We start from the raw sequence: 22163 nt of genomic DNA on the forward strand, positions 1-22163 counted from the left end.
TTGCAAACAACTCTGAAATGAGGGTTAAAACTGATTTATTTTTGTAGAATACTGTAGAAAACAAATCACGTTCGAGATGATGCTATTTCTAAAGAAAAGCAGTTCTAACTTGAATGAACAAAAACTATCAAACAGACCCAACCCTCCCCGTTTATCCCCACTAACCCGCTTCTGCGTGTCGCAGGTGTGCTCACTGGCCCTGGTACTATCCACCTAGGTGGTGCTGAAGCAGGTGCTCACTCTCTGCTATCTGAAGCCATACCAGCGGAGCCACAGCACCCTTGGTCTCCCCCGGCCTCCAAAATCACGAGCTGTCAATCGACTTCTGCGTTAAAGACTTTCTAATCACTCTTAATATGCAAATCTAAACCCTGCCGTATCGCTCCGGGTGCCCCGCCAATAATCTTTCGACCGATCCCTCCTCTTGGCCACGATAAGCAGCTACGCCTTAGACCCATGCCAGTTGCCTTTTACAGGGTTAATATTTCATCCTACAAGATCTGTGTAAACATACGTGATACTTTACACCGTGTCATTCTTGAAACAAGCTTATGTATAATGGAAATACACACTCACAAGAAGGTGTAGCTCCTTAAATACATATTGGTTACTTTCCTTTTTCTCATGCACATTCCTAATCCAGTATGGCTCGCAGTCCACATTAGATGGAATTGCGCCTTCCCTCAGCCATTTCCCCTAAGCTTTGGAAAGATGTATTTCCTGAAATTAAAAACACTGGCTAGCGGTTTCCTGCCCTGCTTCCCGTCTCCTGTTCGCCTCTCGGTCTCCTCCCGCCTGGCTGGGGCTCGATCGGGGTGGTGTCCAGATTCCGAGGTCTCGCTGGTTGGCGTGTGCGGCTTAACTCCAGGACCTACCCTCTCCCCCCCAATCCTCTCCTCCGCCCGCCCCGCGCCGCTCTAGGAGGAGCCTAAATGTCCTCTTCCCCCGCTGAAGGGGATTGCGCTGCGTAAACAGGATTAACTCTCTCGCCCCCAGCAGCGCTGATCTGCCCGCGGCCTGAGGGCCGGAGCGAGCCCCCTGGTTCGCGGAGGGAGCGGCACGGAAACAGGGGGATGGGGCCGCTCGGGACCTCGGAGCTGTCTCTGGAGCGCACTTCCTCGCTGAGGGGGGCGGGGGCCTGCGGCCCTGGGAGCTGCTCCTCGGAAGCCGGGGCTGGCCGCGGCGACAGCGCGGGCTCCTAGCGGCAGCCTCCGCTCCGCCACCTCCCTCTCCCTCCCCGCTCTTCCTCTCCGCCCACCGCGCTCCAGCCGCTCGATCGCAGCCCGCGCCGTCCTCACCCCCCGGAGCCGCCGCGCCCGCCCGCGCTCAGTCATGGGGGACCTGCCGGGCCTCGTGCGCCTCTCCATCGCGCTGCGCATCCAGCCCAACGACGGCCCGGTCTTCTACAAGGTGGACGGGCAGCGCTTCGGCCAGAACCGCACCATCAAGCTGCTCACGGGGTCCTCCTACAAGGTGGAGGTGAAGATTAAGCCCACCACGCTGCAGGTCGAGTGAGTGCGGGCGCGCGCCGCCGCAGACCGGCCCCGCTTGGGGCACGCGGGGTGGGTCGAGGCCCCCGGGACAGCCGGAGCCTCTCTCGGGCGCCCCTTGCCTCGCGCTCAGCAGTCCTGGGCGGGGTAGGGGGATGAGGTCAGCTCCTTGCTCCCTTGGACCCCATTCAGCCTTACGCTTCTCTTTCCTCTTTTCTCTCTTCCCTCCACCCATCGCGGGGTGGGATGTTTAAATCAGCGACAGGAAACCAGGGAGTCGGGGGGCTTTTGCTTTAATTGTAAATTTTTCATCCTTTCTGTTCAGCCATCAGCATGGACCCCGGGAGGCCGGGGTAGGGCGAAGGGGAGAAGCTCGCCGCGGGCTTCACCTACCGCAGTCCCCGTCCTCCTCTCCCAAGTCCCGGCCTTTCGCCCTGTTCTGCCCACGAGGGTGAAGGAGGGAGAAAGGCTGAGGGATGAGGTGTAAAGGTGGAGTGGGGTGGTTACTGGGGCTCCCTGAGGGATGCTCCCCCCTTCTCCATCTGCCCCTAAAGTGGCTGGGACCCCTCGGCTGGAAGAGCAGCCACAAGACAGAAGGCAGCCTCCTCTGCTTGGGCCTAGTTTCACGGTTTCCCTTGCCTGGTGTTTTTCTTTTTCTCCTGTTCAGCCTGGTGATGGTGCCCGCGATTAGCAACATCTTTACAACAAAAGGATTTTTTTTTAATTTATTTATTGGTGGCAAGGATTATCTCTTCTCTGCTACCACGGTTTGATGCACCCAGCAGCCCTCTGGCTGGAAAGTCAGTGTGGAAGCGTGCAGTAGCTTATGGGGAAGTTTCCAGAGGTGGAGTCCTTTACCTCCCAGCTTCCACCTAAGCGTGGTGTGAGGTCTAGTGTGGAAAGAGGAAATAAACCACCATGTATTGTATCTACCATTTGCTGAGCTTGGGAGTTGCAATGGAGAAGGCTTTGAATCCACCAGACACCTTTTATAGCTTCTGCCCACCAGTAAGCATTAATCCAATGAATTTGTGCTGGCCTTCTAGGTTCCAGGCCCAAGTTCAAGGACCTAGAACCAAACCTGGGCTGTTGCTGGTTCTCCTGGTCCATTTACTTGTCAGCATCTCTGACAGCTCCATGCACCTATTACCCACATATTTCCTAGTGTTCTGTGCAACTGGCTATGATCTAGGCTTCTTTCCTGGCAACCCCTTCTCCCAAGTCATCTGTTCTATTTTCTTTAGGGCAGTTCTCTATTTTTCAGGCTAATCTAAAAACAAATTTGTGTTCATGATATGACTTTTTTTTTTTCTTGTTATGCTTTAATTTTATCAAGGTTTTTCAATGCCTTAACCCAGTGGTTCTCCAACTTGAATGTATGTCAGAATCACCTAGAGGGCTTTAGTAAAACACAGATGGCTGAGACTCATCCTAGAGTTCCTGGTTTACTACAGTGAAGTTACTGCTAGTTTCTAGAGTGAAGTGTAAGAATTTGCTTTCTAGCAGGTTGGTAGGTGATACTGATTCTGCGGGTCCAAGGATGACACTTTAAGAACCACTACTCTAACACAAAGAAGTGATGCTAGTGAGAATTTTGGGCGTGTGGCTGGCTTGAGGAAGAGTATCTTGAATCATGGGACCCCTGATTGTTGGAACAGAAAAAAAATCATTAGAGAACTAGTTTAGTGTTTCTAAACCCTACCTGCACATTGGAATCTCCTAGGCAATCTTAAAATATATTTACCAGTGCCCAAACCACACCCCAGATCAACTGAATCCTAATCTCTGGGGTTTGAGATAGGCTGGGTGTAGTAAGTTTTTAACAGCGCCACAGATGAGAAACTGAAGAGGAAGACCACTGACAGAGTCCGACTCACCCTTGTACAAGTATTCTGGATGAGAAAACTGATGCCAGTCCAGAGAAATTGAATAGTTGGTCTAGGGTCACATGACTGCTTAGTTGGGAACTCAAGCCTCCTAAACTTTCAGAACTTTCTACCATACCACAGTGTTTCCTTCAGTCACACCCTATAGAGTTTCTGCCTAGGGTTGTGGTCCAGCCCAGGACAGGGTGCCTAAGCTAATTCCTACCATATATGATCAACTCGAGTCCATTGCAGGAATATTTCCATTGGTGGTGTGGTTGTCCCACTGGAGCTGAAGTCTAAAGAACCTGATGGGGACAGAATTGTATATACAGGCACATACGACACAGAAGGTGTGGCCCCAACCAAGAGTGGAGAACGGCAACCCATCCAGATCACCATGCCGGTAAGGACTGCTTGGGGGTGCTGGGATGTGGTACCAAGGCGAATGGAAACCATGGAAAAGAAGATAATCACTATCTCCCCTTAAGAAAAGTTCTAAAATGAAATATTGTGAAATTATGAAACATTATTTTAATTCATGGTTTTGTATTAGAATATGTTTGTTCATAATATCCCAGCACAATCAATTAACTGGGAGATTGAATTTCATCTAATTCCTTTTCCCATCTCTGGAGATAATTTATCTCTTTTGGTATATTAATGGAATAATTATATGACATACTTTGAAATACTAAACTTCATTTATTATGTAAAATAAATCCTACTTAATGTCATTAATCATTTTTAATATATTGCTACATGCAATATGCTAATATTTCATTAAGGGTTTTTAAATTTTCATTTTATTGATTTTTTATTTGCTTGATTTGTCTGCAAATATATAAGGATTTCCTATATATCAGGTACTGGGAGAAGAGTGGTAAACAAAATAAATATCCTTGGCTTCATGAGGCTTCTAAAGGAGGAAAACATACTGTATACATGAGTGTCAATAATAAAGTAAATAATTATTATTATATAAAATATACTGAAAAAGTAGTGGTGAGTGGAGCATATACCAGAAGTCTTATCCTAGTCCAAGATTTTGGGGATTGCTTTCTTAAGAAAGAACTAAAGAATACGTTGAGGGAAGAGGGACCACTAGAGGAAAGAGGAGCTACAAAGGTCAAGAGATGGGGGAGAGCATCACATGTTCCAATGAATTAGAGAAGCCCAATATGGCTGGAGTAGAGAGTGAGGCAGAGACTGGCTCAAGATTAAGCTGGAGAGGTAAGTAGAAGTTAGATGTTACAGTACCTTCCTCCCTTATTGGATTTATCCTATTGCCTCTAGGAATTCATTGAAGGTTTGTAAGTCAACCTTGATATGCAATTTACATACAAACTGCATGTAAATACATAAACGCACCAATTTAAAGTGTACAGTTACATAGCTTTTGACTACTGCATAATCACTACCCCAATAAAAACATAGAACATTTATGTCACCCAGAAAAATTACTGTTTGTAACGGATGCCCCAAATTCTAGCCCACTCTGAGCTTTTTGTCTCAGTGACTTAGTTTTAACTATTCTAGAGTTCCTTCACTTAGCGTAATGTCCTTGAGACTTGTCCATGTTGTTACCTGTATAAGTAGCTAAGTCTTTTGATCACTGAGTAGTATATACCATTGTATGGATATACTAGAGTTTAATTATCCCTTCAACAATAAATGAACATCTGGGAGGTTTTCAGCTTTTGGTGTTATGAATAAAGTTGCTATGAATATTTGAATAAGAGTCTTAATGTGAGTATGTTTTCGGGTCTCTTGAGTAAATACCTGAGAGGAGATTTGACAAGTCACATGGTAAGCATGTGTTTCACCACGTAAGAAATATCCAGACCGTTGTACTATTGCATATTTCTACCAGCAATGTATGAGAATTCTAGTTGCTTTCAATACTTACTAATATATCAATTTTTTTTTAATTTGGAAAAAAATTAATTTTTTAATTTTTAATTTTAATTAATTTTTTAATTTAATTTAATTTTAATTGGAAGAGCCAATATTATTTCATGATCTATATTGTGGTCTTTCAGTCAGATAGCCTAAATCTTCCAGTTGTGTTTATTCAAAGTGATTTTGGCTGTTCTTTGCACTGTTATGTAGATTTTAGAATGAGCTTGTGGATTTCTCCAAAAATTGGAATATTAAATGGTTTTGTGTTAAATGTATAGGTCAATTTGGAGAGATTTGACACTTTAATATTAAGTCTTTTGATACATGAATATGGTACATCTCCCTATTTAGGTCTTCTTCAATTTCTCTCTATAATGTATTATAGTGTGCCCTGTATAGGTTTTATACATATTTTGTTAAATTTATCACAAAGTATTTCATATTTGAATGCTACTATAAATGGTGGTTTTTATCACTAGTACATAGAAATAAAATTGATTTTTTTGTCCTATATTCATCTTGAAGCCTGAGGCCTTGGTAATCCCACTCATTAGTCCTAATAGGTTTTGGGTTTTTTTTTTTTATATATAGAATCCCTAAGATTTCCTACGTATAATATAATGTCATCTGCAAATAAAAATTTTTTCTTCTTCCTTTCCAATCCATATTCCTTTTATTTCTGTCCCCATGGCAATGGCTAGGACCTCCAGTTTGATGCTAAATAGAAATGATAAGAATGGACATCCTTGTCCCTCAGTCTTAGGGAGAAAGCATTCAGTTTTTCAACACTAACTGGCTGTAGGTTTTTTTCATAAATGCCTTTTATCACATTAAGGAAGTTCCCTTCTATCCCTAATTTACTGAGAGTTTACTGAGAGTTTTTAAGAAAAAACATGAATGTATCATAAAATGTTTTCAAATATTTTTTATTTATCTATTGAGAAGATCATATGATGTCTTCTTCATTCTGTAGTAGATTATATTGTTCTTTTGTGTTAAAACAGCTTTGAATTACTGGGATAAATGCCACTTGGTCATGGTATATTCTCTGTATATATGACTGGATTTGATTGATAAACATTTCATTGAGGATTTTACATCTGTTTTCCTAGGAATAATGGTCTGTGGTTTTCTTTTCTTGTAATGTCTTTGTCTAGTTTTGGTATCTGAATAATAATGCTAGCTGCATAAAGTGATTTGCAAAGTTGTTCACTCTTCTGTCTTCTGGAAGAGTTTGTATAGAATTAACATTATTCTTCTTTAATATTGGATAGAATTCACCAATAAAGGTATGCATTTTACTTTGTATAAAAGTTTTTAGTTACAAATTCAACTTCCTTGATTGATATTGGGCTATTCAGGTTTTATTTCTTGAGTTAATTTTTGTAATTTGTCTTTGATATCATTTATTTATTTCAATTAAACCGTCAAATTTGTTGGTACAAAATTGTTGGCAATAATCCTCCACCATCCTTTGCTGTCTTAGGATCTCTAATGGTGTCCACTCTTTCATTCTTTTTTTTTTTTCAATGTATAGTATTTTACTAAAGGTTTAAATGATGATATACATTATACAGAAGGAAATTGTAGGAGATGGAAGGTTAGCTCAGTGATAGAGTGTGTGTCTAGCATGCACGAGGTCCTGAGTTCAATTCCCAATATCTCTATTTAAAATAAATAAATAAATAAATAAATAAACCTAATTACCTCCCCACCAAGAAAAATTAAAAATAAATATTAAAAAAAAGAAGAAGGAAATTGTAATAGTTGTATTTTTTAAATATACTGTGCCACACAATGTAAGGAAAAAGTACCTAAGAAGTTAAATCTTTTATAGGAATCAACATTTCCTAAATTAGCTCTTAACCTAAGGTTGTATATTCTCTCTGGGTGATTATCTTCTTTTTTATTTCTTTCTTTCTTTTTATTGAAGTACAGTCAGTTAGAATGTGTCAATTTCTGGTGTACAGCACAATGTCCCAGCCATGCATATACATATATATATATTCATTTTCATGTACTTTTTCATTAAAGGTTATTACAAGATATTGAACATAGTTCCCTGTGCCATCAGTAGAAACTTGTCACTCTTTCATTCTTGATATTCATTATTTTTCTTTTCCCCCCAACTGATCTAGCTAGAGATTTATCAATTTTATTGACTTTTCAAAAACCTAGCTTTGTTTTCATATGCTTCACTGACCCATTTTTCTGTTTCATTGATTTCTGGTCCTATCTTAATTCTTTATTTTCTTAAGATATTTTAATTGAGGTTACACACACACACGCGCGCGCGCGCACGCGAGCACGAGTAAAATGTCCCCTTTGTATATGGCACAGTTCTGGTTTTCAATAGTTTGACTTTATGCACCCAAGTGTGCATTTCTTTGAATCGTTTCTGCTTGGGGCCCATTGAATTTCTTGAATCTATAACTTAATGTTCTTACTGAATTTGGGTTGTTTTTAACATTATTTTGTTTCAAATTTCTTTTCAACTTTATTCTCTCCTTCTCTTGTAGTACTGCAACATCACGCACATTGGACAGCTTGGTATTATCCCACAGGTCTTTATGGTCCTGTTCGATTTTCTTTTATGGTTCTTCAAATTAGATAATTTCTATTGAGATATACTCAAGCTCACTAATTTTTTCTTCACCATTTCCAGTCTACTCTTGTGCTTATTTTTTGAATTTTTTTCTATCATTGTATTTTTCAGCTCCAGGATTTTTATTTGTATTTTTTATAGCTTCCTCGAGATGTCCTTCCTCAATGCTCACTCACTGAGACCGTGTGTCCTTTACTTCTTCAAGCATATTTGTAAAGTCTGGTTTGAAATAGTTGTCTGATAAATTTCAGCATCTAGCCCTATTTAGAGTAAGTTACCACAGAATGACTTTTTTCCTGAATGTGGGTCACACTTTCCTGTTTTATTACATGTTTGATAATATTTGATTAGAAACTCAACATTGTAGATAACATAGTATTGATTCTAGTTTCTTTTAGTCTTATGAGGATTATTCTTTTTAAATTCTAGCATTCAGTAACATTCCTGGACTCAAACTACAAATCCTGTCTTTCCAACAGCTGATACCTTTGCTAATTTTTTTTCAACTTCCAATTTCTGCTTTTTAGCCTGGTCCCCTTATGCCAGTGGAGTTTAGGAGTCAGCCAAGAAATTGGACAATTTATACTGAGATTCTGTGATCCACCCACCCTGAGGTCCCTCTGTATTTCCAGCTGCTTTGCCAGTCCTGAGCCCTTTGCTTTGACAATTCAAGCCAGTAAGGCTCCAACTTCTTGGATTTGGGAATGTATTCAAGACAAAAAAAGAAGGAAAGAAAAGAAAAGGAAAAAGACAGTGAACTTACAAATCTTATTCAGCATAATTTTCTCTTTCAAGAATAGACTTTTCACTGATTTCTCTGCTTGAAAAAGCCTTCTCCCACCAGCCCATACATGCATTTAGCCAAGAATTATGGCAGAGTTATAGTCAGATTTGGGATCTCACCTCTTTTTTTGCAGCTCTCTTGCTTCCAGGATTTTTCCCCTAAATTGCCAGCTACTCTGCTGGCCCTGAACACTATCTTCTGCCACTTTTAGCAGATAAAGCTGCTGTTTTCTTCTGTCTGAACTTCCAGCAACTGGGGAGTACCTTGAGGCAAAAAAGCCACAAAGATAATTCTTATCTTTTGTAGTTGAGGCCTTTCAAGGGTAACAGTCTGGTTTCTGCCTTGCTTTTAGTTGCTTTTTAAAGGCTTCAAATAGTTTTTGTTTCTATTTTGTCAGATATTATAATTTTCTGCGTAAGTTTCACCCAGTGACTCCACTCCACCATTACCCACCCCACCCTCCCTTTTAGAGACATTTCAATGTAGGACTTCTGGTTTCTGGTACTGTGATAAGATTTGCATGTTGTTAAAATCAGTCTATTAACATTGTGCAGATTGGAAGGAGAGATGGGCAAAGGACAAATTAGAAGTCTTCACAATTTAAGATTTGTTGTTAAGGTTAATAACTTTAAGAAATGAATTGGGCACATTTTCATAGTTTGTGCTCTGAAACAATTTACCTAGCATAGGACTTAGCTGTTAACTCAAAAGTCGGACAGAATTTCCCCATAAAAGTCAGGATCCAAAATAAAGATATTTGGAGGGAGTATCTCCAATTTTCAACTTCGCCCATAACTTTCGCCTTTGGGGGTCTTTGAAGATTTTACTGAGTCCATTTCAGTTGTTTTTCTGAGGAAACCATCCATGGCTACAGAAACACATTTTAAAATGTATTTTCAGACTTCTAGGAAAATATCTGCAAATCACATATCCAACAAAGGGCTGGTGAATAAAAATAAATCTCTTTTATATCAAAGTGCCCTTCCATTCTAGTGTATCAAGAATAGCATATGTAATTAGAGTTGAAAGGAAATATTAACGCAGAACTGCAAGTACTAAAGTTATGAGAATTTTAATGAGTGCCCAGAGAGCCAATGAGCTAACTCATTCAAGTTGTTCATTCTTTCACTGAACTTGTGCAGAGCACTGGGTCAGGTGCAGAGATGGCCACCATAAATGAATGCACCCTCTCTTCTGAGTGCTCACAGAGCAGGAGACGAGACCTCCTCACCTTCTGCCTGGAGCCAGCATGGCCTTGAGGGGACCAGAGCCATAACTTCTTCTGGTCTTAGAAGGGTGGAGTCATACTTCTTTTGCTAGAGGTATAAACAGAACACTAGGGAGGGAGGTTAACTCAAACAATTTAGAAAGGGCTTGATTAAAGACTTCTTACTTGGATCTGTAGCGTGAGAACTTCTACATTATTTTGAATGGGGTTGAAGCATAGGTTCGGTTTCCTTTTGTTTTTTAATGTGAGAATGATTTAGACTTAGTCATGTAAAGAAAGATTTTATTATTCACCCTAAGTCTAGATTGCTAGCAGCCAGGCACCTGCTGAAAGGTTGGAGAGCCTTTAAGTTGCTAGATGCTTTGGGATTATATAGTAGGGAAAAGATTCTCTAGACTATAACTCACGAATCCTAAGTCTCAGCAGGACAGCCCAGATTCTTACGTATAATTTCCACTCTAGAAGAAGCAGACGACTGAGAGTTGATTGTTCCAACAGTGATCACAACTTTTTGTTTGAGTATTGTTTGTATCTTATCTGTAATAGCTGATTCTAAGGAAAACAGTTAAAATCAGAGAAGCTTTTTTGATCAAGTCAGCAGCTCTGATGCAAATTCAGATGTTCATCCTAGTGGTGAATGGTGATGCTTTCAGCCAGCCTTCATCGTTGCCCTGTGCCCCTTTTAAGTTACCAGTATTCCAAACTTAAGTTTTTAAAGGATAGGTGTGCCATACTCTCACAGACAACGTGGAAACCTTGACACATCCAGGTAAATGCAATCAATTAAGCAGCAAGTTCCTGGATTATTGAGTTCACATACCCCGTAAAGGGAAACATCAGTGGTGTGTGGGTGCCTGAGAAAGCACCAAGAATGTCAGAATCAGAACTGGAAGCTAGGAAGAGATCGGGACGCCTCCGACCTGTGTAATTAACTGAGATCCCAGGCAAACCTTAACTCAAAGCGCCTGTTTCTTCAAAGCAGCATAAGTGACTTTCACTATCTGATCACCAAGACCACTTCCAGCTCTAGCATGATATGAAGATTATAAACTTACCTTTAGGGTCAGGATACTACTTATTTGCTGAAGAAAGTCACATTGTCAAATACTGTCATTTAGGATCACACCAAATAAGACTGAAGGCCAACAAATCCATGTAGGAATCTTTTTTGGTTGGTCGCAGACACAGCGAGGAGGGTGGGAATGCACCCCAGCATCTCAAGAGATTTGCATAACTTTTTTTTTAACTGTGAAATAACCAAGTTCAGAATTGTGAGCAGACTTTTAAAGCACCAGTAACCCCTATATTTTGATTTGGTTCATTTTCAGATTACCCTCCACATATATATACATTTTACAATTGCAATCAGTTTTAATACATATTTTGTCCAAGTTTCTACATATTCATTGTTATAATTTTAATGGTAACATAAAACTCTATCATATCGTAATGATGTATCACTATCAAATATATCACAATGATAAGACTACTCTCCAGATATTAGATATGCTGGTTGTCCCATCAAAAAAAAAGTGCTGTAATGAATAATTTTGTGCATATATCTACCTCAATCTGCATAAAAATATTTGCTCAAAAGAACTGAATCTTTATGGCTATTCCCACTAGGGTCTTTTTTTTTTTTTTTAAGTTGTACATACCATTTTACTGTTACTAGTAATAAAGAAATTTACTGGCTTTGTTATAATTATGACTTCATTCAGAATTACCCTAAAGATAATACTTTTTAGTTTATTTTTCACTATCACAAGAATGAACATTTTCACATGTTAATTTTGTTTTGTCAGTACTTCTATTGGAAATTGTTATTTTTTTAAAAATCAGACTCCTCACAAAGATTAAAAAAAAAATCTGTCATATCTGTCATATTTCTCCCACTACAGCTATTTTATTTTCCATTGTGTAGGAACATAATTACATTTAAATTTTTCATTTTCTGCTATGATTTCTTCTTTTATAATGAAAACGGTAATTTTTCCATAGAGTTGACAGTCTGTTTTGATTTTCCTGTAATTTCGGATTTTATGTGACTTAACTTTCCTCTGATTCAAACTTGATTTGTATGTTTACACTGTACATCACTTTACAAAAGATTTAAGATGGCATTTAGCATTTTATGAGTCCCAGCAGTAGAGCCCGGGTTCTTAAATGTAATTTTCACTCTAGAAGAAGCAGGTGATTGAGAGTTGAGTGTTTCAGCAGTGATTACACAGTTTTTGGTTTGTACATTGGCCATGCATTTGTGTTTTATCTGCAATAGGCTGACTCTATGACAATTGAAGTTAGAATTATTATTCAGTGAAATTAGAAAAGGTTTCCTGATCAAGTCAGCAGCTCGAATTTTAAGTGAAAGTTTCATGCCAGTGATGAAAGTCTGACATATGATTTAAGACTATTTTATGACTTTTGTCAGGCTTAAGTATCATAAATTACAGGCATAACCACTTTCACCGGTCGGTCGTAAGGAAGGCTGGCAATGTCCAAGTATATCCGATTAATCAAGTAGTCGAATCCAGCGAGGGAAGCTGAATTAAAGATATACCAAAGCACCTTCTTATGCATGTAAAGTTGCCTCAAAGTAGCTTTTCAGATTTTTTAGATCATTGGATAAATCATGCTGAGATAATTGGCTGTTTGGGGGAAAACATCACTGTTGTTCTTTCCTGATACCATACTTCAAAAAATATTCCAGATGGCTCATGGGATTATCCATAAAAAGTCAACTTTAAAAAAAATTAAAAATGAAAAGAATTAATCTAAACCTAAAAGAAATGGAAATAACCCAGAGGTAAAAATGAAAAACTTTGATTACATACAATGTAAAATTCCTGTTAAACACTGCAAACAAAGTTAAATTTCCCTTAAAAGCCACTTTAAATTAAAAGGCAAATGACAATGGATGAAAAACTAATTTGCAACGTAGATTGTTACGCTATGTTGCCTCGATTTGCCACTGCCCCTACAGACCCTGCTGGTGCCTTAGTACCTGTCCCCAGCCCTTTACCGCCCACTGAAGCCAAACTCAGGAAATAGTCAAATGCCATCTGATTTAGATTAATGGAAGTAATTTCTTTATTCAGATACTCCCAGAGCCCCTGGTACAGGGAGTTAATAAGCGATACCCAGCTCTAAAAGCTCTCCACTCCCACTTCAAAGAGCAGTGCTGACTTGTATTTTAATGTGACTAAGTCTCCACTCTGTCCCTCCAAGGAGAGAGCCCGGGTAGAGATTCTGTCTGAATCATGGTATTTATCCTGACATTCCCATTGTTGATCCTCTTCTGTGAGAGAGGGTGGGAGTTTGGAGCAATAAGGCAGGGAGGTGCATAAGCTTGTTGTGTGACTGTGTGTGCGGAGAGAGGTAGACTTACACATGACTCCCAAATATAAAAGGCTTCCCTCATGTCATTTCTTTCTAGTCACTTGGGAAGATCTTTAACTTAAGGCTGCAAACTTGCTAAATTTCATGATCAGCTTCTCCAAGAAAAGCTCAGAAATCCTTAAAAATAGCTGTAACGTCTGCGTCAGGAGAGATGGTGTTTATCCCAGTTTGCATTCTTGTGGCGAAATAAAATCCTTTTCCAATGAAAAAACAAAAGAATTCTTAGAAACTGGTAAGAAAAAGATAACTATAGGGTGTGGGAAATAGAAAAATAAGCAAAAAACATAGAAGCAATTCACAGAAGAAATGTAAATGATCAATAAGTATATAAAATGGTTTAATTTCACTATTAGTAAAAAATATATACACAGATAATGAAATGCCAATTTCACCTACGAAATTGGTGAAATAATAAAAAATAGTTTTAATCATTCAGTGCTAGTATATTTCTTTATGAAACATGGTGATTTTTATACATTGATTTTGGATCCTGCAAACTTGTTAAATTCACTCGTTAATCCTAGTAGCTTTTTGTTAGATTGCTTAGTATTTTCTGCCAACAGTTGTTCACCTGTGAATAGAAAGTTTTTATTCCCTTTTTTCCCCTCTTGCCTTAAGGTACTGGTGGGGACCTCTAATACGATGCTGAACAAAAATAGTAAGAGCTTCTATCCTTGTGTTATTTCAACCTTATAGAGGAAGGACTCAGTCTCTTACCATTGATGGTGATGTTAGCAATAGGTCCGTTATTGGTGCCCCTTAATCAATTTGAAGAACCTTCCCTCTATTCCTAGTTTGCTAAGAGTTTTTATTGTGGATGGAAATTGAATTGCCAAATGCTTTCTGCATCTATGGATATAACTGTATGGTGTTTTAACTTTATTTTGTTAATATGGCGAATTACATGGATTTTCAAATATTAAACCATCCTTGAGTTCTAAGGATAAACCTCTCTTGGTCCCAATGTAATATCCTTATTATGTATTGCTGGATTTGACTTAACTAATATATCAAGCAAATAAAATTAAAAGCAAATTTTATGCATAAATCCGTGAGGAATTTTTGTCTGTAATTTTCCTTTACTCATAGTATCTTTGTCAGGTTTTGGTATTAAGGTAACAATGGCTTCACAAAATGAATTGAGAAGTGTTCCCTCCTCTGTTACATAGAATTGGTATTTTTTCCCTTAAATATATGAATTTATCAGTGAAGCCACTAGGGCCTGAAATTTTCCTTTCTGGGAAGATTTTTTAACTACAAATTTGATGTCTTTGGTAGTCAGAGGTCTAGTGATAGCTTGTGTCTTTTAAAGAATGTGTCCATTTCTTTAAATGTATTGGTTGTTCTTAACCTGAGAATCCCACATTGTTCCTAATATAGAATCTATAGTGATGGCATCTCTCTCATTCCTGATACTGGTCATTTGTTTTCTTTTTCCTGCACAGTTTTGCCGGGATTTATCAATTATAAAGACTTTTTAAAAAAGAACAGAGTTTAGTTTCATCGATTCTTCTTTATGGTTTTTCTTTCTTCTATTTCCTTGATTTCTGCTCTTTATTGCCTTTCTTCTTCTTACAACTAGGCTGGCTAGAATGAAAAGGACTGGGAACGCCAACTTTTGGAAAGGGTGTAGGACAACTGAGACTCTCATATTGCTGGTATGAGTGTAAAATGGTGCAATCATTTGGGAAAAATTTGAGTTTCTTATAAAGTTAAGCATACTTTGTAAGACCCAGAACTTTTAGTCCTATCTATTCAGCTAAGAGAAATGGAAAACATATATTTACTAGTAAAGCTTCAAGCAGTACAGGAATAGAGGGGCTTGGAACCCAACAGGAACTGGTAAGTCACACCACACTAAAAGTCACAGATGCCTATTTACACTGCAAATTCGTTTACTAATGAAGTAACATCATGTTTCTATCAATATAATAAGCTTGTTCTGTGCTCCTAAGTTGATGGATTTCTTATTCTCGGTGAATTTCATGTCTCCAGTGGTGTTAGGTGGCAGGGGGAGTGGACAGAAGGGCTCTGGGGATTCTAAACCCTCTGATTGTAAGACCACCACAGAAATTGTTTAAAACCAGCTCTTCTGACTCCTCATTTGTTGCTGAGGACAACAGATGAGTCTCCTATCCTTGCAATCTGAGAGGTTCTCTTTCACATTGGCTGTGAAGTAAAAGATGTCCCAAGGCTTGCAACTTGGAAGAACACTAAGACAAATGAAATGTCCAGCTGTCTAGTAGAGTGTCAGTTTCAGAATTCAATAGACGAGGTGGCTTACACACAGATATTTATTTCTCCCAGTTCTGGACGCTGGATGTCCAAGTTCAAGGTGCCAGCAGACCTGGTGTCTGGTGCGAGCATTCTTCCTAATTCACAGACAGCTGCTTTCTTGCTGTGTTCCAACATGAAGGAAAGAGAGAGACAGAGAGATAGAGACAGAAAGAGAGCGATCATCGTTCTCCTGTGACTATTTTCACAAGGGCACTAATCCCATTCCTGTGGGTTCCACCCTCATGCTTTAATTACTTCTGGAAGGCCCCACTTCCAAATGCCATCACATTGGGGCTTTAGGCTTCAACATATGAATTTGGGGGAGATACAAATATTCAGTCCATAGTACTATACGAAAACATTCTACGCATGACAGTCCATATATGTTCTCACTCTGGGAGAAAAAGGAAGAACCATTCAGCAACTCTTAGCTCATTTGCTTAAAAAAACAGTTTAGTACATTGATTCTAGTTTCTAGATAGGAATTAGGAAACCTGGGTTCCTGCCCTGCCCCTATTATTAGCTGGACACACAGTCCAGACCTAGAGTGAGTCACTTAACCTCTCTGAATCTCAGTTCTCACATCCATAAAATGGAGATGTTAAAACCAGTCACAAGACCAATATGGAATGACACGTGTGGAAGTAATTGTATTTTTTAAAAAAAGAGAGTTTTAAATGCACAGAATTATACTATGTATAATTGCATCACCCAAGGAGCCTGCCTGGGTAAATTTCCCTTCGAAGGCACAGATGGGTTGGGAGGGAGGAGAGAGCTGTGTGTTGCTTCTGTTCTTCAAAGGAAATGCCAGCTTTGGAGACCCCATCTGTTCTCAGCCAGAGCAGAAGAATTCCTGAGCTAGGTAGTGAGATGCCCAGGAAATAGAGCTCCAGAAGAAAGAATCGGAAGAAGGCTAATAGGAAGCTGAAACAACTAAAGTGTGGGAGAGAGGAAAATATATGCCTAACTCGCAGCAGTTAATTAACTATAGCATGACCTTGGGTCCAACATTAATAAAAGAGAAACAAAGTAAAAGCACTTAGATGTCCCATGTCTTAACTGTGACTTGCCGTCACAGACCTGATTTTGCTCTCCTGTGTTCCTGAGAACTCTCAGATTGAAGCTTCCTTAGTTTTAAGGTTATTCAAATGTAAGTGCAGTGCCTTAAGGGTTCAGGGTTTGGGGTTTTTTTGTTTTGTTTTTTTTTTCCTTGCCTGTGGTCAAAATCATCTTTGTATGTTTGTTTGTTTGTTTGTTTGTTTTGATGACCAACTTGATTTATATCTATTTCAAAAAAGGCCTCAGCATTGTTTCTCCCACTTACCCAGCCTGGTTTCAAGCTACTCCCTCCAAAGATTAGCCGGTGTTTGTAGAATATTTCTATAACTTTATTTAATTCAGTTGCACTTAAAATGTACAATGTCTTGTGCTAATCAAAAATAATAAGAAGTCATCTTGGTGATTTGTAAAATGAGATTTCAGTTTATTCTTACCACCCTTACCCTACTGTAAACAAAGTTGTAATATTTTCATTAGCATATGTGTATCCTTAATAGAATTTATAAAATCCCTAGGATTTGAGGGGTATATATGTTAAGATTTCAGGGATGACAAATCCATTTCACCATCGAAATATTCTTTCTGATGATAAAAGTAAATGTTTATTGCAGAAAATCTAAGTAGAAAAGATAAGAGAGCGTTCCATTTCTTTACTTAGAGATCTATTGTTAATTTTTTTCATTTTCTTTTCTCTATACATCTTATTTTGTATATTTGAGCACATAATGTATATAAATATTTTAATCCATCTTTTTCTTGTTAACATTGTCCTAATCATTTTCTCTCATCAAAATTCCTGAAACTCCTGTTTAATGGTTATATAAACCCTAAATTCCTGTTGAATGGTTATATAAATTCATTATACAGATAAGCCGCCATTTGCATAATAATTTCATCAAGTTGGATGCTAACATTGTTTCCAGTATTTAGAAATGTTTGCTAAGTTGATAAGTAAATAATATCTCTATAAATTTTTATTTCTTTAATTACTAATAATATTACATTTGAATATTTTTCCAGATGTTAGCCATTTTTTTTAATGAATTGTGTTCCAGTTTTATCCAAATATCCTTAGTAGTTCTTATTAATTAATTCATATAACATTTTATGCTAAGGATATTAACCATTTGGTCATACTTGTAAATACTTAACAGTTTGGCTTAACATTTTTTTCTGGCTATAAAAGTAAAATTAGATTATTAAATTTTGAAAATACAAGTAAGTACACAGAAGAAAATAAAAACTTATTCCATCAGCATTAACATGTATAATTTTAATGGAATTAATACTAGATATTCTTGTTGGTACTCTGCTCAGTTCAGGTAACAATATAGAACAGTAGAAAATGTTTATTAAATATTTACATTTAGAATTGCTACATACTATTTTATTGTGTAGATATGCCATAATTAATTAATGTCATAAAGGTGGAAATTTAGTGTTCAATTTTTCACTACTTCAAACACTATGTAGTTCTTAAAATAAACTTTAAGTGAAATGGCTTGACACAATTATATTTATACCTTTAACTTGATACAAATCCTCCTTCCAAAAGGCTGTATAATTCAGTGTCCACTGGCAGTGTTTAGAATATCTGTTTCCTTGTAACTCATTAAAAATCAATATTTCCCCAGTACCTCCTCTAAAAATAAACAAATAAACTTAATCATACCTTTCCCTGCCAAAAAAAATATCAATATTTCTATTTTTTAATCAACTTTGTGTTATAATAAATGACCCATTTAAGCACACTGATCAATGAGTTTTGACAAACATATACATACACTCTTGTAACCACAACCCCAATCAAGATGTACAATGTTTCACCCTAAAAAGCTCCCTTTTGCACATTTTCATCAATCATCAATGCCCTCCTCCCACCCCAGGCTCTAGGTAACCACAGATGTCTCCTGTCAACATAGATTATATTCTATCACTATAAATTATACATATACATAATTATATATATATATATGACTTTTGTGTAAATGGAGTCATCTGGGGTCTGGATTCTTCTGCTCAACATGTTTTTGAGATCCATCCTTTTGCTGCCCGAATCAGTATGCTCTGCTTTATTGTTGAGTAAAAAGCTATCCTATAGATAGACAAAAATGTGTCTACCCCCAGGTGGAAGATGAAATTTTGGGTTGATTCCAGTCTGGGGCTTTTGTGAATAAAGCTGTGTGTACATGTACATGTCTTTAAGCCATGACTCTAAAAAGAGATGCTTCGTTTTCTTACCTGGGAGAAGATTTGTGGACTCCAGGTATGTCACCCAGTGTTTCAAGTCAAGCAGATTTCCCAAAGGAAAGCCAGACCTTGTCTGGGGATCAGATTAGCAGGATGAGGCAATGGTGCAGGATATAATTTTGAGAGCATCTTGGAAAGCTCTCTGGGAAGCACCTGATTGCCCTTCTGCAGCCGCCACAAGCATAAGGCTCCTATTGCTCACTGCCCTTCCCCTGCCGCCACGTCTTCTGGCGCCTGACAAGTCTAAGAACCCTGCTAAGTCAGTCCCTGGCCCCTCCCATGACAGGGGAGGGTCAGAGGAGAAAAATAATGACAGGCATCATGCTGTTTGATGCCAGATCCCCTAAATAGCTCCCGGAGGCGGGAGCAGGGTCAGGCTACCCCGCCGGCCGCTTGAGCCCCTGCCCAGTGGCCTCTAGGGTATTCTGTGCCCTCTTCTCGGCTACATGAGAACTGCATGCTCATGGCTCTGGAGAATTCTGTGCAGTGTTTGCAGGGCCTACCTGCTGGAAGTAGAATGCATACTTCTTGAGAGCAAGATCATGCCTTATACAAACTTTTCTATGGAAAAGGCACAGAGTAGGCACTCAAATATGGTTTTGGATAATGTGTAATTGGAGCCTGAGACATGGGCATGCATTCCTGGCTTTACAAGTACTCGATACTGCTTGAAAGTTAAAGTAAGGTCTTTCACAGTCAAATGCGTCCAGTACAATAGTTTTCTCCGGAATTGAAATGAATGATGGTGGGCAGTTGTATCTCCTGTTTAGTTATGTTGCACATGCGTTATTTTGTACAGCTGGTTTTTGAAATAGACACCAGCAGACAATCATTCCACACCATTCCCTGTCTACTCTTCCCAGTCTCCTTTCTGTGGCCGGCTCTGAACCTCTGAGGCTGCAAGCGCAGCTTCCAGAAATCAAATCTGGGAAACAGATCAATTGGGGGAGTTATTTTTATACGAGGCAATATGATAGCAAATGCCATGTGTATGATGGGAATAATATGTTATAGAGAAAAATGTAGTTTACAGACAGCTTTTCAGGAAAATTTCTTGTAATAAAGGAAGATCGTTCATTAAAATCAAGGTCCCAGCTTTCAGACCACACAAGCCTGGGGTGATCACATCTCGTTACACACCCCTTTCCCGGACAGTAGCTCTTGTCTATTGCTCGTGGCAGAATGAGGGTTTGATGTGGCGTGTTTCTTTCTCTTCCCTCAGTTCACTGACATAGGGACCTTCGAGACCGTGTGGCAGGTCAAGTTCTACAATTACCACAAGCGAGATCACTGCCAGTGGGGAAGCCCCTTCTCTGTCATTGAGTACGAATGCAAACCCAATGAGACCCGCAGCCTCATGTGGGTGAACAAGGAGTCCTTCCTCTGAAGATGGTTCTTCCTGATGCTGTTGGACAATCTCTCCAAAAATCCACCTTCAGATAACCCAGCACAAGCCTTCACCAAGGCATACCACACCGTTGCTATCTCCCCTCGGGTGCCAATGACCTACTAGCCCCGATTATTTTGCAAGTGTAATTCTCCTCTGATGCAATGTCCCTGACATAAAAGATCGTGATGTTCCCTGCCCAAGAGGCTCCCTTTCTGTATTCCGCGTTGGTGTTCCTGCCTCCAATTGTTCTCGGTCCTGCCGGTGACTGCCTGCCAGGAGCTCCGTGGAATCGGCAGGCTGTGTCTGGCACTTCACATTGCCACTGAATGACCATGGTGTTCTGTTTCCAAGTTGAGTGATTCCTTCTTTTTTGTTAAATGTTAAATAAAAAAAAATAATAATAACAGTGTGCATGGGTTTCATCCCAAGTGTGCTACAGTAACACGTAACTGGTGATGCTTTCCAGCTCTCAAAGCAGGCTTTGTGAAAATGGGATGCAGACAGCAGTCAAAGGGACTCAAGTGTAAACAGCAGTCAGTGGGACTCAAGTGGTGTGCTTTCTATAAACAGCTCGGCTTTTTCAGGGAAAGATAATGACAGAATAAAAGGGCAAATATTTAAGAAGTATTTATAAACTATGAAAACTCTTTGAAGTAACGAAAGGTATTGCACAGTGACCTGGAAGTGGGAAAGAGCCCCGTGTGGACCACTGTTAAACAAGGTGACCAAAGCGACAGGGTTACCTCTCTGGCAAGCGACTGTAGTGTCCAAATGTGCATACTGATGGCTCCTTACATCCCCTTCACGTGAACTTTGTAAAACTGTGTATGGGACTGTAATCAACTTTTGATATTTCTTAATAAAGGGATTGAAAATCATCATGACTTGCCTTCTTTAATTTGGGCAACATCTGGCTAGCAGGTGGACCTCTGCTCCAGACCAGCTCCACTAAGACTCTGACTGAATCCAGTCTCCTACCGCGTGCCGCACGACAGGCCAGTAAATCGAGAGGAGGTGTTGGGGCAAGAAATAGCGACTTTATTCGGAAAGTCAGCAGACCGAGAGAATGGTGGATTTGTGTCCCAAAGAATCCTATCCCCTGAGTTAGAATTCAGGCTTCTTTTATACTAAAAGGGGAGGGTGTGTGGCTGTTTGTTGCAAATTTTTGGTGCCCGAATCCTTTGTTCTTGCAGCTGTCCATCTAGCTCTGGTCACAATGTTCCTATAAACCCACCAATGAGACAAATGTTACTCTTTGTTCTGCAACTTTTTATCTCTATATGAAAGGGGAAATTTTAGACCTTTAAAGGCCAGAGCCTCGAGAATGGGCTATCCTGGCTATTTCAGGCTACGGGCAGCCTTCTTTTATGAAGGGTGCAGAACCAGTGTGACTAAGAACAGACAAAAGAGCACAGGGTTGGAGTTAAAGGGATAGACCCAATACAGAGTCAGGTCTTTTCTTCTGTTACAAGATCTCCGTCTGCACTGCAGGGTGACGGGCATATACCTGGAGTAGAATTAGCACACTTACTCCTAGATCAGTTCTGACAATTAAACAGGGAGTACTCTATCCAGCTCCAACAGAGCTAAGCACAGGCTGAGGCTCTTGGTGGGCAATCAAAAAATGCTTGTTCCTGACCTCTCTCCAGTCCTCCTCTGGGCTGACCACTCCCTTATCAGCTGACTATGCAGCTGAGAAGCTTGAGGATGTGGTGCTGTAACAGCGCGTAGCCACCAGGCTGGAAACCTCCTTGCCTGCTCCCAGTTATTGCAAGGTACCTGGCACAAAGCCCCAATTCCGGGGCAGTTTGAAGATGAATTCCCTAAGAGGGAAGGAAACATTCTCTCGAAAAATAACTTACCACTTTGCAACAGTATCATCATGTTCACTTGGAAAGCACAAGTCCTATTGCG

At 39.5% G+C, this 22163-nt stretch overlaps 1 protein-coding gene and 1 long non-coding RNA gene across 2 annotated transcripts; one reads left to right on the top strand and one right to left on the bottom strand.

The window, feature by feature from the left end:
* The first annotated feature begins 1234 nt into the window (after nt 1-1234).
* On the top strand, nt 1235-21127 carry CNRIP1 (cannabinoid receptor interacting protein 1). The gene is made up of 3 exons (XM_010979910.3): nt 1235-1511; nt 3611-3761; nt 20082-21127. The coding sequence occupies exons 1-3, from the start codon at nt 1333-1335 to the stop codon at nt 20244-20246; spliced, it is 495 nt and encodes a 164-aa protein (XP_010978212.1). The 5' UTR covers nt 1235-1332; the 3' UTR covers nt 20247-21127.
* On the bottom strand, nt 15550-18914 carry LOC105088926 (uncharacterized). Its single transcript, XR_837128.3, has 2 exons — nt 18851-18914; nt 15550-15671 (listed from the first exon to the last, which is right to left on the bottom strand). It is a non-coding gene; the product is annotated as an uncharacterized LOC105088926 (long non-coding RNA).
* Nucleotides 21128-22163: the final 1036 nt, after the last annotated feature.

The sequence above is a fragment of the Camelus dromedarius genome, chromosome 15 (assembly GCF_036321535.1).
Source record: "Camelus dromedarius isolate mCamDro1 chromosome 15, mCamDro1.pat, whole genome shotgun sequence".
NCBI classification, from domain to species: Eukaryota; Metazoa; Chordata; class Mammalia; order Artiodactyla; family Camelidae; genus Camelus; species Camelus dromedarius.

Coding starts and splice junctions, on each gene's coding strand:
- CNRIP1 (XM_010979910.3), top strand. CDS start 1,333: ATGGGGGACCTGCCGGGCCTCGTGCGCCTCTCCATCGCGCTGCGCATC. Junction 1,512..3,610: donor CCCACCACGCTGCAGGTCGA/GTGAGTGCGGGC, acceptor AGTCCATTGCAG/GAATATTTCCATTGGTGGTG. Junction 3,762..20,081: donor CCATCCAGATCACCATGCCG/GTAAGGACTGCT, acceptor CTCTTCCCTCAG/TTCACTGACATAGGGACCTT.